General features: G+C 50.1%; 1 protein-coding gene across 4 annotated transcripts in view; it reads left to right on the top strand.

The window, feature by feature from the left end:
* Positions 1–15,279, top strand: part of LOC137438506 (breast cancer anti-estrogen resistance protein 3 homolog) — a 253,752-nt gene that overhangs the window by 156,928 nt on the left and 81,545 nt on the right. For all 4 annotated transcript variants that reach the window (XM_068133601.2, XM_068133602.2, XM_068133603.2 and 1 more), the window contains one exon: positions 2,878–2,917. In XM_068133601.2, the coding sequence (XP_067989702.2) occupies positions 2,878–2,917 (40 nt within the window). The remainder of the gene's footprint in view (positions 1–2,877; positions 2,918–15,279) is intronic.

Genomic DNA, 15,279 nt, shown 5'->3' with positions numbered 1-15,279 from the left:
TGGGCCTTATATTACGATTGGCCTGGCCTGCTTACAGATGGGCCTTATATTACGATGGGCCTGGCCTGCTCACAGATGGGCTTTATATTACGATGGGCCTGGCCTGCTCACAGCTGGGCCTTATATTACGATGGGCCTGGCCTGCTCACAGATGGGCCTTATATTATGATGGGCCTGGCCTGCTCACAGATGGGCCTTATATTATGATGGGCCTGGCCTGCTCACAGATGGGCCTTGTATTATGATGGGCCTGGCCTGCACACAGATGGGCCTGGCCTGCTCACAGATGGGCCTTATATTACGATGGGCCTGGCCTGCTCACAGATGGGCCTGGCCTGCTCACAGATGGGCCTTATATTACGATGGGCCTGGCCTGCTCACAGATGGGCCTTATATTACGATGGGCCTGGCCTGCTCACAGATGGGCCTTATATTACGATGGGCCTGGCCTGCTCACAGATGGGCCTTATATTACGATGGACCTGGCCTGCTCACAGATGGGCCTTATATTACGATGGACCTGGCCTGCTCACAGATGGGCCTTGTATTATGATGGGCCTGGCCTGCTCACAGATGGGCCTTGTTGACGAATGTTCGACACGTATGTTTAAGTTTAAATGGGAGGATTGTACCATATTGTTCTTTACATAACTCGCACAAGTCCCCCGATTGTTAGTGGGGTTTTGGCCCTGGACCTGGGGTGTCGGAGGTTGGAGTATGAAGATGGCTGCCTGCATTAAGTTTACCTGTTGATTGGTGATTAAACACCTGGCCTTTATTGGATGAGCCTTTGAGTGATACATTTCAGTTAGGGTTGTTTTTTAATTTATTTAAAGAATTTAAGGTTTTGATATAAAAATAAATGCATTGTGTGAATGTTTTTCATTGTTATTGAGCACAATATTTAGTTCTACATGTTAAAGCTTTCAGCCAAACAAATTATAATGGTTCTCTGAAATGTTTAATCATCTCCAGGAACTTCCTGAGCATTTTGTCGCCATCTGTATCGAACATGCTGAGAGTTTTTATTGTGGTGCCGGAAGCCATGTTTGTGTGCCAGTCACCCTTGTCATTACACGACATATCTTTAATTGGTGGCCTACCCCTGCTGAGCCTTGAGCACACAAGTCGTCTCCGTCAACCTATGTGCCTCCTCCATGTTTACGATCCATCTCTCTCCTCAGCCCGGCCAGCTGGCCAATACATCCTCGTGCCCTTCAGATGCCCCAGCCTCATTTGCCTTTCACTTGCAAATCGCAGCACCACCATGGCCCCGGTTTCCATCGCCTGGCCCTCCTTTGCAATGCACTTTGGGCCTCCCACCATTGTCACCATGCCCCTGCACCATCGTCACCATGCTCCCGCACCATCGTCACCATGCTCCCGCACCAACGTCACCATGCTCCCGCACCATCGTCACCATGCTCCCGCACCATCGTCACCATGCTCCCGCACCATCGTCACCATGCTCCCGCACCATCGTCACCATGCTCCCGCACCATCGTCACCATGCTCCCGCACCCTCGTCACCATGCTCCCGCACCATCGTCACCATGCTCCCGCACCAACGTCACCATGCTCCCGCACCATCGTCACCATGCTCCCGCACCATCGTCACCATGCTCCCGCACCATCGTCACCATGCTCCCGCACCATCGTCACCATGCTCCCGCACCATCGTCACCATGCTCCCGCACCATTGTCACCATGCTCCCGCACCATTGTCACCATGCTCCCGCACCATTGTCACCATGCTCCTGCACCATTGTCACCATGCTCCTGCACCATTGTCACCATGATCCTACACCATTGTCACCATGCTCCTGCACCATTGTCACCATGCTCCTGCACCATTGTCACCATGCTCATGCACCATTGTCACCATGCTCCTGCACCATTGTCACCATACTCCTGCACCATTGTCACCATGCTCCTGCACCATTGTCACCATGCTCCTGCACCATTGTCACCATGCTCCTGCACCATTGTCACCATGCTCCTGCACCATTGTCACCATGCTCCTGCACCATTGTCACCATGCTCCTGCACCATTGTCACCATGCTCCTGCACCATTGTCACCATGCTCCTGCACCATTGTCACCATGCTCCTGCACCATTGTCACCATGCTCCTGCACCATTGTCACCATGCTCCCGCACCATTGTCACCATGCTCCTGCACCATTGTCACCATACTCCTGCACCATTGTCACCATGCTCCTGCACCATTGTCACCATACTCCTGCACCATTGTCACCATGCTCCTGCACCATTGTCACCATGCTCCTGCACCATTGTCACCATACTCCTGCACCATTGTCACCATGCTCCTGCACCATTGTCACCATACTCCTGCACCATTGTCACCATGCTCCTGCACCATTGTCACCATGCTCCTGCACCATTGTCACCATGCTCCTGCACCATTGTCACCATGCTCCTGCACCATTGTCACCATGCTCCTGCACCATTGTCACCATGCTCCTGCACCATTGTCACCATGCTCCTGCACCATTGTCACCATGCTCCTGCACCATTGTCACCATGCTCCTGCACCATTGTCACCATGCTCCCGCACCATTGTCACCATGCTCCTGCAGTGTCTCTCTCCGGTCACCATCTGCTCGGTTGACTTCTGCAGTCCAGTTTGTAATGTGCTTAATCTGCCACATACTGATCGGGATGTTTTATGTGCATTCTGGTGCATTTTAACTCGATGAGGCTTCTATACGGGTTGGCCATATTCGGCATAATAGACTTCTGGTTTCAGACAAAATGCAGACATTTGTAGATTGGACTATTAGTTAGACAATTGTTTGGGTTGCACACAAAGTAGTTGTCGATCCATTCACTAATCACATTGTTGTTCATTTTGCAGGAACACAAACATGGTTGGATCAAAACAGAGGGACCAAATGGTAAGCATTCCTTCTCTGCCCTTTTGTTACCATCGGCCTCTTAGGCGATATACCAGTTATTGTGGATTTATACTCATACAAACTCAATGAAAATGTCACTCCGTTCATATACACTTAGACCTTCATCTATAAAGGCAAAATAATCGAAACTCAAGGTCTGTTGACCGACTTGCCATTTAATGTAGCCGAGATGTGGCATTGTTCACCTGTTTAATGCAAGTCGAATCTGAGTCTGGTACTCGAGGTGTGGAGTCCGAGTCTGGTACCCAAGGTTTGGCGTCTACACATACACAAACGCATACAAACACATACATACACACATACACACACATACATACAAACACACACATACATACAAACACAAACATACACACACACACACACACACACGGATACTTTGAGACCTGGTGGATCATCTCCGTTCCGGTAAAATAACTCACATGCACACTAGGGTGGTCCAAAAATTTGAAGATTGGATTTTCATTTCTCCACAAGCCTGCCCCTATTCCTATTGAAGAAAGTAGTTTGTGGTGAAAATTTGAGCTTCATTGGACAATATTTAGAGGTTGCTCAAAGTGTTGACAAATTTTAATGAATAATAAGATACAGAATTTTTAGCATCATACATCAATTCATAGATAATTATGTATTTTCAATTACTCAAATTATTTATTATTGTTATTGTTGTTGTTTGTTTGTAAACTAATAAATAATTATGTACAATGTACCATTGTACAATGTACAATTGTACATGTATGTTCAATTGTTCATTGTTCAATGTTCATTCATATAGTCAAATTAAGATTAAAAACAAAACAGTAGATTAAACATTCATGTATTAATTTGACAATAAATCATTTATCGGAAAAAATAAATCATCCATCAGAAAATATTGTTATGTCGGGGAGTAAAGGAATATCTAGAGCCAGGTAGATCTGTATAGGTAGGTATTCGACTGTCGCGATAGGGAATCCACCCTGTAATTTCTGTGTTTTAGGCGGTTTGTCGAGTAAGAGTATACCTGTGAACATACAAGGATGTTCGGGTGTTAAATAGTTTAGGGACTAAGATAAACCCCTGTGTGTCAGACCTGGTAATCATTCCTTTGTCCCTTATGGCAACGCACTCCTATAAACACTTAGATAGGTCCTTAGTGCACACATTAATTAGTTCCCCTCCCTTACCACAGCGACTTTGGAAAACAGGCAGAAAGCCAGAACGGGGCGCCGCCGATGGGGCTGCAGCCAGCCACACCACCGGCTGGCCTAGCAACCAGCCTCGTGGCAAGGCTAGGAGACACGCCGAGGAGGACTGTTGACTGGGCAGGGAGAGGGGCGAGCAATACCAGGCGGGAGGCACTCGGCCAATGAGAGGGCGCCAGCGAAAGGGAGCATTGGAGGAGAGTGGACGCAAGGTGATAAAAGGGCGCGCTGCACGACATTTTAGCAGCTCTCTTGGCTTCTTTGCTGGTCTCTTGGGGCTGCTCTTCTCTTCTTCGCTCTTCATTCTGAGTTCATGCTCGTGTTGGAGATCGACCCTCGGTGCTTTTGGTACTGTGAGCGAACGGACCTCGTGTGCAACCGACGAGGGGTTTGGAGCGAGGCGTGCCGTGGAGCGGACGAGGCTTGGGCGAGCGGGTTGGCTCGGGGCCTAGCAGAGCCTGGGCGAAGCGGACGGAGGGTTTCTTCGCGCTGGAGCTCGGAGCCGCGTTGGACGGTGGACAGTACTACAGACAGTTAAGACGCACCACATTCCACAAATACACGCCATAACGCTTTATTTTCCTTTCATTCATTCCTGTGTCCTGTTGTTAAGTCTGGTGTGGGGACGTCCCAACGTAGGATTTAGTTTCTTCCGTCGTGTCCATTGTATCGGGTCTGTAATAAATCTCTATTTTTGTACATTAAATCTTGTGTTTGTTTGAGTTCATTAATTTTCCTGCAGGATCGGAGCTGCCGTCGGTTCGCCATAGGTAAGCGCTTGCCGCCTCTTCCTCTTCACTTCTTCTTCTCCCGCATTTTATAGCCGAATCCGAGTTGGTCGTCGCCTCAATTAAATCCGTTCAGTCTTCCGTGGTCCCTGGTGTTAACCTTGAGGGATTCGCATGACAACTGTTAGTCAGGAGTGGGATTTGAACCCTGTAATAATTTGGTGTCAAGCGTGTGGAGAATTTGGATGCAAAATTTTCGTAGTCTGAGGCGATAAATTGGAATAGTCGATCGGTGCGCGGGACGCAAACAGCGCGTTGTAGCGGTTACCGCTGGATGTACATAATCGCCTTGCACCGGCCAGAACACGGCCAGACGCGCCTCTCCCGGGCATGCCCGGACTCACTGTTCCCGGGCACGCCCGAACCTCCCGGGCACGCCCTGTCTCGTTTTCCCGGGCATGCCCGCTCTCGCCTTTCCAGGGCTCGCCCAGAGCGTCCGGGCATGCCCGCTATCGCCTTTCCAGGGCTCGCCCAGAGCGTCCGGGCATGCCCGCTATCGCCTTTCCAGGGCTCGCCCAGAGCGTCCGGGCATGCCCGCTATCGCCTTTCCAGGGCTCGCCCAGAGCGTCCGGGCATGCCCGCTATCGCCTTTCCAGTGCTCGCCCAGAGCGCCTGGGCATGCCCAGCCTCGACTTGCCAGGCCGCAGCCAAACACGCCCGGGCAGGTCCAGACTCGCCTTTCCAAGGCTCGCCCTTGATACCCGGGCATGCCCGGTATAGCTTTTGCCGGGCAAACTTCCCGACATAAATGTGTATATATATTGTTGCCCAAAAAACGGGCTTGTCAGAATACCTGAGCTGTTTTGTTTCAATAAAGCAACTCGGACGAATTCCGTCTTTGGTCGCGTCAATTCTTTCAACTCGCGTTGGAGCGCAGTTCCTTCATTGGTGACCTCGACGTGATACGGCAGTGACGCTTAAACTGCCTACCTTCTGGGAGGCTCACGCGGCTGTTTGGTTCGCCCAGGCGGACTCCCAGTTCGCCCTGCGAGGCATCACCGCGGACGACACCCGCTTCCACCATGTTGTGGCGGCGCTTGGTTCCGCCACCGCGGCCCGCGCCTTGAGCCTCCTCCAGCACCCGCCGGCTGCTGACAAATACGACGCGCTGAAGACGCTCCTCCTCGGCGCTTTCGCCCTCTCACCGGCAGCACGCGCACGGCGCCTGCTTGACCTGCCCGAGCTCGGCGACACGCGCCCGTCCGAGCGCATGGACTATATGCTCTCGTTGCTCGGCGAGCACTCTCCGGCATTCCTGTTCCGGGAGCTGTTCCTCCGTCAGCTGCCTAACCCGGTACGCCTCGCCCTGGCTGGCACGTTGATCACGGATTCCCGCGCCCTCGCCAGGGAAGCCGATAAGATCTCCTCGGCGGGCCAGCACATCGGCGCGGTTACCTGGAGCCCGCCGCCGTCCGAGGCGACGCCCACGATGCCCGAGCGCCCTGCGCGGTTGGAGGCCGAACTGCCGGTGCAACTGGCGGCCGCCACGCCGCACCGCCCGCTTCCGACACGACGGCCGGGGCCTCCACCTGACCGGGCGTGGTGTTATTACCACGCCAGGTTCGGACACAAGGCTCGGACGTGCCGGCCCCCGTGCACTTTCGGCAGGTCGGGAAACGGCCGGGCCGGCGTTCATTCCCAGCCATGAGCGCCGGCCACTCGGGCAACTTGCTGTTTATTCGGGACAAAGCGTCTGGACGGCGTTTCCTGTGCGACACCGGCGCCCAACTGAGCGTCATACCTGCCTCCGAGCAGGACAGGCTGGACGCAGTTTGCGGCCCCTCTTTGGTCGCTGCTAATGGCTCGGCCATACGCACTTTCGGCCCACGCGTCATCACCCTCTGCTTCGGCAGCCAGCGCTTTCAATGGACTTTTGTTACCGCCAGCGTCCCCGTGGCTTTGCTGGGCGCCGACTTCCTCTGCGCGCACGGGCTGCTGGTCGACGTCAAACGACGTCGCCTTGTCCACGCCGAGACCTTCAGCTCCCTGGCGTGCACAATGAGCAGTTAAAATTTAAATTTTATTCCTGGCAAAAGCCGTGCGGGAAAGCGACCTCCTCTTAACGGATGGAGGAGGTGAGCAAGATGGAAGGAATGGAAGGGGCTTTGAGCCTTCAAAGTGAGTCGGAGGTAGTTGGGGTTGAGCATAGTGGTGGAGCTACCCCCGCCGTAGAGACGGCCTCCATAGACAACCAGGCCATAATGCAATTTATGAAGCACATTAATGACAGTATTGAGGCTCAGAGTGAGCAGAGTGAGTGATTGGGAAATCAAATGAATGCTCAGAGTGATAAAATGGATGGGTTGAAAGGAGAGATGGGAGAAATTAAAAATGAACTAAAAGGAGAAATGAGGAGATTTGGTGCCGCTGGGGCCCAGGAGAAGCCAAGGGTGGCAGAAATTCAATCTGAACGGGGGGAAGCCAAATTGGGAATTGCACCGGGAATGGCAATTAAATTAAATTTGGAAGGAAATGGGGAAAATTTGATTGCGGCATCTGAAGGGGTGAATGGGGAATGTGAAAATTGTAATAGGGAATGTTTCCCACCTGCTGGCCTGGAGGTGTATTGGGGCCGGGTGGATGCCACAACACCTCAACAGGGGGATGAATTTGGAGTGGTGCAGCACGAGGGCGGTTGTGCAGTTCAACAGGGGGTAGCGTTATTGGGGGTCCGTGTGATGGAGCCGGACCGGGTATTTATTGGGGAATGCCTGATGGAGCCAGAATTGATGGGGGATGATGATGAGTATGATGTGATCCAGCGGCTGGAGACCTGGGACAGTCCCGTGGAGGTAGAGTTTGATCGGTCCCAAAGGAGCTTGGGGGATGAGGTGAGTCAGTCCGAGGAGGTGGTTGAAGTGACCGAGGGGACCCTCACCGTGCACACCGATTGGGTAACGGAGGCTCCAAAATTACAGAACCAGTTGGGGGAGTGTGTTGGCTCCGGGCTGGATTTGGACATTGGAGAATCGGGAGATAGAGCCTCTGGAAATTTGATCCCCGTAGGGAATTTGGACCAGCTGCAGGGAGGGGCACAACAACCTGAGGGAGTTGTTACCTGCATCTGTGGGTTGGCACAGGTGGAAATGAAAATTGTTAAAAGGAAATTTAAAGTTAAATTAAAATGGGAAATTGATTTGGAGGAGCCTTGGTGGGAGTTGTTTTCCCGGGCTGCGGAATGTGGACATGGGGAGGTCATTGAGGATGGCCTCGGGGAAAAGTTGCCCCTTTAAAAATTTGGGTATGCCATCCAGCTGGGGGGCTGTGCTGGCGAGATTTGGACGTAGGGTCCAGCCATGGGTGGCATGGTACAACCTGGGCCCCACGGGGGGCCTGGTGGAGTGTGGCGTCCCCTGTCCGTCGGGGCACCGCCTGAGCGGGTGGTTCGGGCCGACAGGGTCACCGGACCTTGGTGGGGGTTAAGACCTCCAGGGGGTCCGAGGTGGTTTCTCAAGCCTGGGATGGCATATATTGAGGACCATTAAGGGGAGGTGTTGTGGGTCACGCTTTGGTGGTGGCATCGCAGACGGCCAACGTGGGCCTGATGTGGTGACCGCCCGGGCATGCGGCCTGACACCCTCTCCCTGAGACTCTGGGACAGCCAGCATGTGATGACCTGCCATGCTGTGCTGGGCTATTGATGCGGGTCGAACCGAATGGACAGGGACGGACGTAGCCGACTGGACAACCAGTCGTACCGACTGGACAACCCTCCCATCCACTTTCTGAATAATCCTCTCCAAGAAGTTCTGTCACTCAAGCTTTTGGGTCTCACGATCTGCCATGATCTTTCCTGGGAAAACCACATTTCAAATCTGGCCTCCAAAGCCAGTCGCCGACTGGGCATCCTCCGTCGTGCGAAGTCCTTCCTTGGCACACCTGAGCTCCTCACCACATACAAGGCTTTCATCCGCAGCTCAATGGAATACTGCTCTCCCCTCTGGGCTGGTGCTCCTGCCTCACACCTAGCTCGTCTTCACGCTGTTGAAACCAAAGCATTCAGAATCATTGGAATCTCCCGCGATTAAGCTAACTCCAAGGGCCTCTCACTCACTCACCACAGGCAGGTTGGTGGTCTTTCCATCTTCTACCGACTCCTCTCTGGCCTTGCCCCCCCAGCTCTCTCTGGGCTCTGTCCCGCAAATATTCCTACAGGTCGCACAAGATCTGCCTGCAACCCTCTTATGGTCAAACTGCCAAAATCAAGACTCTCTGCTCACCTTCACTCCTTCATTCCTCTTTTCTCCCGCCTCTGGAACAAACTCCCTCACTCTCTTCAATCCCACTCCACCCTCCAGGTCTTTAAAACAGCTGTTCACCACCATCTCTTATCTTCCCCCATCCAAAACCTTGATCTTTTCTACCCCCGCTAATTTCACCCCAATTCCACTTTTTTGAAATACCAACTTCTGTCCTGGAAGTCATTGGTGTCCTTGTGTTTTATACTTCTCCCTCCACCCCCCCCCCCCCTTCCCATGCCTACTCCCCCCCAAGCCCTCTCCCTTCCACACATCTCCCTGCTCTCAAATGTTGTGTTTGTGTGCTTCACCTTCTCTCCCCATCTTGTTTTCCGCTCCCGCTTTTTGTGTGTTTTGTGTGTCTGGTTGATTTGTTTGTGAAGTAAATGTTAGCTCTTTCACGAGCCTCGATTCAGTATACAAAAAAAAAAAAAAAAAAGTCTGCCGGACAACCATTGGAGCATCTGTGGAACGTGATGGTGTGAGAGTGACCTTCCACAGATGTTCCGTTATGATTTATGGACTCTCGGTTTGGGAAGAGAGCCATGGGAGTGTTGAATGGGAATTGGTAACGAGTCGAGTATATGGGCCATGCTCGGCTGGCATGTGTATGGCAAAGCATCTTTCTTTGGTGAGTTTAGTAAAATGTGAAAAATGTTTGGCCTGGGTAATCTGAGGGTTAGATGCAAATTTAAGGGTGAATTTTGAAATGTCATGGTGGATACTGACAGCAGTGTCACCATTATTGATCCAGGTGTGTAGACCAAAGTGTTGGAGAACAACAACAACAACAACATGCATTTTCAGGCCATTTTCCCTGTATGGCCTTGCGGTCCCCATGACAATCTTCTCCATTTTGCCCTGTTTTCTGCATCTCTCCTTGTTAACCCCCTTGCCCGCATTTCTTCTTCCACCATCTTTAGCCAAGTCTTTCTCGGTCTTCCCCGTCCTCTACTTCCTTCTACATTCATTTCCATCACTCTTCTCAACCAGTCACTTTCATCCTTCCTCAACACATGACCAAACCATCTCAACCTGTTCCTCTTCACAGCATCAATCACAGGCTCTATTCCCATCATCTTTCGCAATTCATCATTTGTCTTCCTCTCTCTCAACGATACTCCGCACATCCATCGAACCATTCGCATTTCCACCCTTTCCAGCCTTCGTTGCTGCTCTACATTCATTACCCATGTCTCGCTCCCATAAATCATAACACTTCTCACACATGCAGCATACACCTTTCCCTTCAGCTTCAACGACTGTGATAAAAGTTGGAGGCTGTGATAAAATTGATAGGTTAGCAGGACACAGCCTTCAACTGGTTGTGGGGGCGATTGTGCCAATATTTGGGATGCGGGGTTATGGGGATATAGTTGTGTAATCTGAGGGTCAACGTGGTGCTGTGCGTGTCCTAGGTGTGTGGACCATGTCTTCTGGGTGGGTCTCCTGGTGGAGCATGGCTGTCGACTGGACCTTGGTGTGGTCAAGTGTGGGTGGGCACTGGGGGGCTGCAGTTCTGTGGACTGGGGGATGAGGGCAGCGTAGGTGACGTGAGGGGAATGCCACGCACTGCGACCGTCTCCCCCAGGGCCAAGGTTGTGTGTGCGGTAGTGTGTGTTGGCAGCAGGTGCTCACCACATTGGCCAGCTGGGGCTGGTGCAGCCGTGTTCCTCGCAGGGGGGCCGAAGGATGGATGGTGGGTCGCACCCTTGTGGACACTCATGGGCCATGTTGGCATTTTGACTGCTCACCTTGTCCCGATGACCCTTGCACGGTAGAGGTGCCGAGCTGTCGTGGCCACAGGTAGTTGTCTAGTGATAATCACCGTTGGATGCGGACCCACATACCTGCCGGTATAGTGGGGACAAAAGTGAAATTTGGTGAAAGTTGATAGGCCAGGCTTCAGGCCTCAGGACTTGCTTATGTAAGTCAGGCTTCAGGACTTGTGTACTGTCCCAGGCTTCAGGACTTGCTTATGTAAATTGGGGACATGTGTGCCCAATGCACACACACACACACACACACACACACACACACACACACACACACACACACACGCACGCACACACACACACACACACACACACACACACACTATATATAAAATAGGTCCTTAGAACCAAACAAACTTTGGTTCATCACGGGGTGATGAAGGTTGTGATCAAGTTTCATTGAAATAGTATCATTGTGTACTTTTGGAGAAGAAAGTAAATACCTGTTTTGGGGGGCAACAACCCCAATCCCCCCCGGAAGACTGCCATATTCCTCGATTTTTATGCCTCCGGTGACTTTGTCGGGTTGTCCCGTTTTTCGTTTTTTAGAATTATGATTTTGGGTTTTCCTTCCGTCCGTACGTCCGTCCGGGCTACACCTCGTTTTTCTCAGCAACCAGATGTCCGATTGAGACTAAACTTTCAGGGTAGGAGTTTATACACCCATATACAGATGTCCCATGCAGAATGTTTTTATGATAATTGTGACATCATGGGTCATGTGGTATGGCAGCCATCTTGGATTAAAAGCAAATAATTAAAAAATTATTTCTTGGAAACTGCTGAATGGAAAAATTTTAAACTTGACACATTGTCAAGTACTCCCAATGGGGAACAAAAACATGACAATGATGACATCATAGGTGAAGTGGTATACCAGCCAAAAATGTTTTAATCAAATTCCTTATCCTAAAAATCTGAAATTGCATGCACATGATCTATGACCCATTTGTATTGAAATATTAAATTATGACATGATCGGTCACATTGTGTGGCAGCCATTTTGGATTGAAGGAAAATATTAAATAATTATATCTCTGAAACCGCTCAACCCTATTAATGCGAAATTTTATAAATATCACCTGACAGCACTGTTGCATATGGTTTGAAAATGATGATGTCATAGGTCACATGGTTTGGCAGCCATCTTGGATAGAAAAACATACCTTATCCAATCAACACGAAACTTCGCAAACATGATCCACTACCCATACATATGCAGAATGATGGCATCTACCCGTTGTGGGACTATGCGGAGGCATATTGGTGACACAGTTGTATTGTTCTAGTTTTTAATGCCATGAACAAACTTGAGTTGCAACATACTTGGTATACATACCAGGTTTCAGTTTGGTCAGAATCCCATCAGCAGTTTCGGAGATGAAGTTGCAAGGATTTACTGACTGAGGAACTGATGGACGGATGGATGGATGACGTTCCATCCCATAAGCTTCCTGGAACTATGTTTCAGGTGAGCAAAAGTGAAAAGCTGAAATTTCTTGAGTCAATAAGTTTTCAACCCCTTTGCTATGACACTCCAAATTGAGCCCAGGTGCATCCAATTTTCTTTGATCATCCTTGAGATGTCTCTACAACTTGATTGGAGTCCACCTGTGGCCAATTCAAACGATTGGACATGATTTGGAAAGAAATACACCTTTCTATACAAAGTCCCACAGTTGACGGTGCATGTTAGAGCAGAAACTCTACCATGAAGTCCAAGGAACTGTCCGTAGAACTCCGAGATAGAATTGTGTGGAGGCAAAGATCTGGGGAAGGGCATAAAACAATTTCTAAAGTGTTGAAAGTTCCCAAGAGCACAGTAAGCTCCATCATTCGGAAATGGAAACAATATGGAACTACCCAGACTCTTCCTAGAGCTGGCCGTCCAACCAAACTGAACAACCGGGCAAGAAGGATCTTGGTCAGGTAGGTGACCAATAACCCAATAACGACTCCAACAGAACTACAGCATTCCTTGGCTGGGATGGGAGAACCTGCCGGGAGGACAACAGTCTCTGCAGCCCTTTACAAATCTAAGCTTTATGGAAGAGTGGTCAGACTGAATCCACTACTGAGAAAAAGGCACATGACAGCATGCGGGGAGTTTGCAAAAAGGCACGTGAAAGACTGAGAACATGAGGCAAAATATTCTGTGGTCTGATGAGATGAAAATTGAACTATTTGGCCTGAATGCAAAGCTCTACGTCTGTCGGAAACTGAGCACAGCTCATTACCCATCCAGCACCATCCCTACCGTTAAGCTTGGTGGTGGCAACATCATGCTATCGGGATGCTTTTCAGTGACAGGGACTGGGATACTTGGAGGGATAGAGGGAATAATGACTGGAGCTAAATACAAGCAAAATCCTTCAGGAGAACCTGCTTCAGAGTGCAAAAGACCTTAAACTGTGGTGAAGATTTATGTTTCAACAGGACAATGATCCCAATCATACAGCAAAAGCAATGCTGGAATGGCTTCAGAACAAGAACGTGAAAGTCCTTCAGTATCCCAGCCAAAGCCCAATCTTGAATCCCATTGAGAATCTGTGGAAAGACTTGAAGATTGCTGTTCTCCGACGCTCTCATCCAACGCGACAGAGATTGAGCAAATCTGCCAAAGGCGCTTCTACGAAATATTGACTCGGGGGTTGAATACTGTCGTGTGACTACCCTGTAATGAACACCGCAGGGTGACACAGATGACCAAACGAGCTTTAACTCTGAGGCGTTCAATTCAATGATGACGGAGAATCCGCACGTGGGGGGAGGCCGAAGAGCTTACCGTCACGGATCCCACCGGCAGTCTTCAAACCTGCAATAATTAATTCAACCAACACAGAATTAAAATGTACAAAAATACCGGCTTTATTAAAGAAAAAGCCGGTAACAAAATAAAACACGGCAAAACTAAATTCCTAATTGGAGCGCCCCATACAGACTCGATTACAACACAAGGGAAAAAAAAAATTGGAAAATAAAGATGTGTTCTTTTGTGGGCATTTAGCTCCGAGCTGCTCTTTAATCTCATCAGGAATCGTCAACCCCTCCCCACCACCCCTCGGCCTTGGTGGGAATCGCACGCTTTGCCGCGCGGCTCGTGGGCGGGAAAACCAGGCCTCCATGCACAGTTCGCTCTTCCAGCCGCGCTTATCCTCACGATCTTGTTCCCCAACACCAACACCACAACCAGACGATGCGAGGAAGTTCAGAGCCTCGACCGTTCATTGTCAAAAGCCAGCACTCGAGAATGAAAGAAGAAGAGTGATGTCGGAAACGACCGTTCACCACCAGATCCAGAACCCGAGAGAGAAAATGTCCGCCGTTCTAATTGTTTTGTGAGGCTCTGACAAGGCTCTGACATCATCCCACGACGTCTACGTGCCCGCTCCTATCAGCGAGTTCCATCTTACCAGTCCTTGCGCCAATCAAACCCCGGACCAATCACTGCTCTTTGGGGCGTGGCTTTACAGACGTTTTGTGCCTGTGCGTTCACCAGGTCGATATTATCCACGGTAGTGCTCAATGTCCTGTTTCCGGTTGGTTTTTATTTAGTGTGGTTAATGGGCGATTTCTTACTATGTGTGTGTGCTGCTGGTGTCATAAGGAACAGCGGAATAAAATAACATAGACCATTACATGCCTGGTGTTGGCTTAGCGGTTAGGGTGCCGGCTTGGGATCCCAGGATCCTGGGTTCGAATCCCGGTTGATCGCTGAATTAACACCAGGGGGGTTGACTCAGCCTGTCATCCTTCCGAGGTCGGCAAATTGAGTACCAGCTTGCTGGGATGAATGATCCCGGTGTGTACCCCGGTTTAGAATAGGTACACCGTATCCCTGTGCATCGGAAGAGGCGACTAAGGGTTGGTGCCAGGAAGGGTATCCGGCCATAAAAACATTGCCTCAAACAGGGAACCATGATTGTCATGGGGCCCGCAAGGCTAACCCCCGCTCCAGCGGGGAAAATGGCCTTAAAACGATCATTCATTCATTACATGCAGAGGATTAATTACCCATAATCCCTAGCTAATTAACAAACCCCACCCCTCTCATGGGGACAAAGACACGTTCTTCCACAACATACGGTCGACACAAATTCCCTACATATTACATGGGGTTTCTTCTTCTTCACGACAGTCGGACCACACTACCGATGCAATTTTACCTGAACTAAGGTAATCACTGCCTACCCTCTACAAACTTAACAATACTTATATACATTATATATTTCTGTATTTCATTTTTAATTATTTTGTAAATATTTTTCTAAAACAAATTTCCACATTAACATTATGTGGTATTATGTGTAGATCAGTGACAAAAAATCTCAATTCAATCCCTTTTAACTTCAGGTTGTA

The sequence above is a fragment of the Myxine glutinosa genome, chromosome 13 (genome assembly GCF_964187855.1).
Source record: "Myxine glutinosa chromosome 13, kmMyxGlut1.1, whole genome shotgun sequence".
In the NCBI taxonomy this organism is placed as follows: Eukaryota; Metazoa; Chordata; class Myxini; order Myxiniformes; family Myxinidae; genus Myxine; species Myxine glutinosa.
The sequence above is the reverse complement of the archived record's forward strand: the minus strand, read 5'-3'. Positions and strand labels throughout refer to the sequence as shown.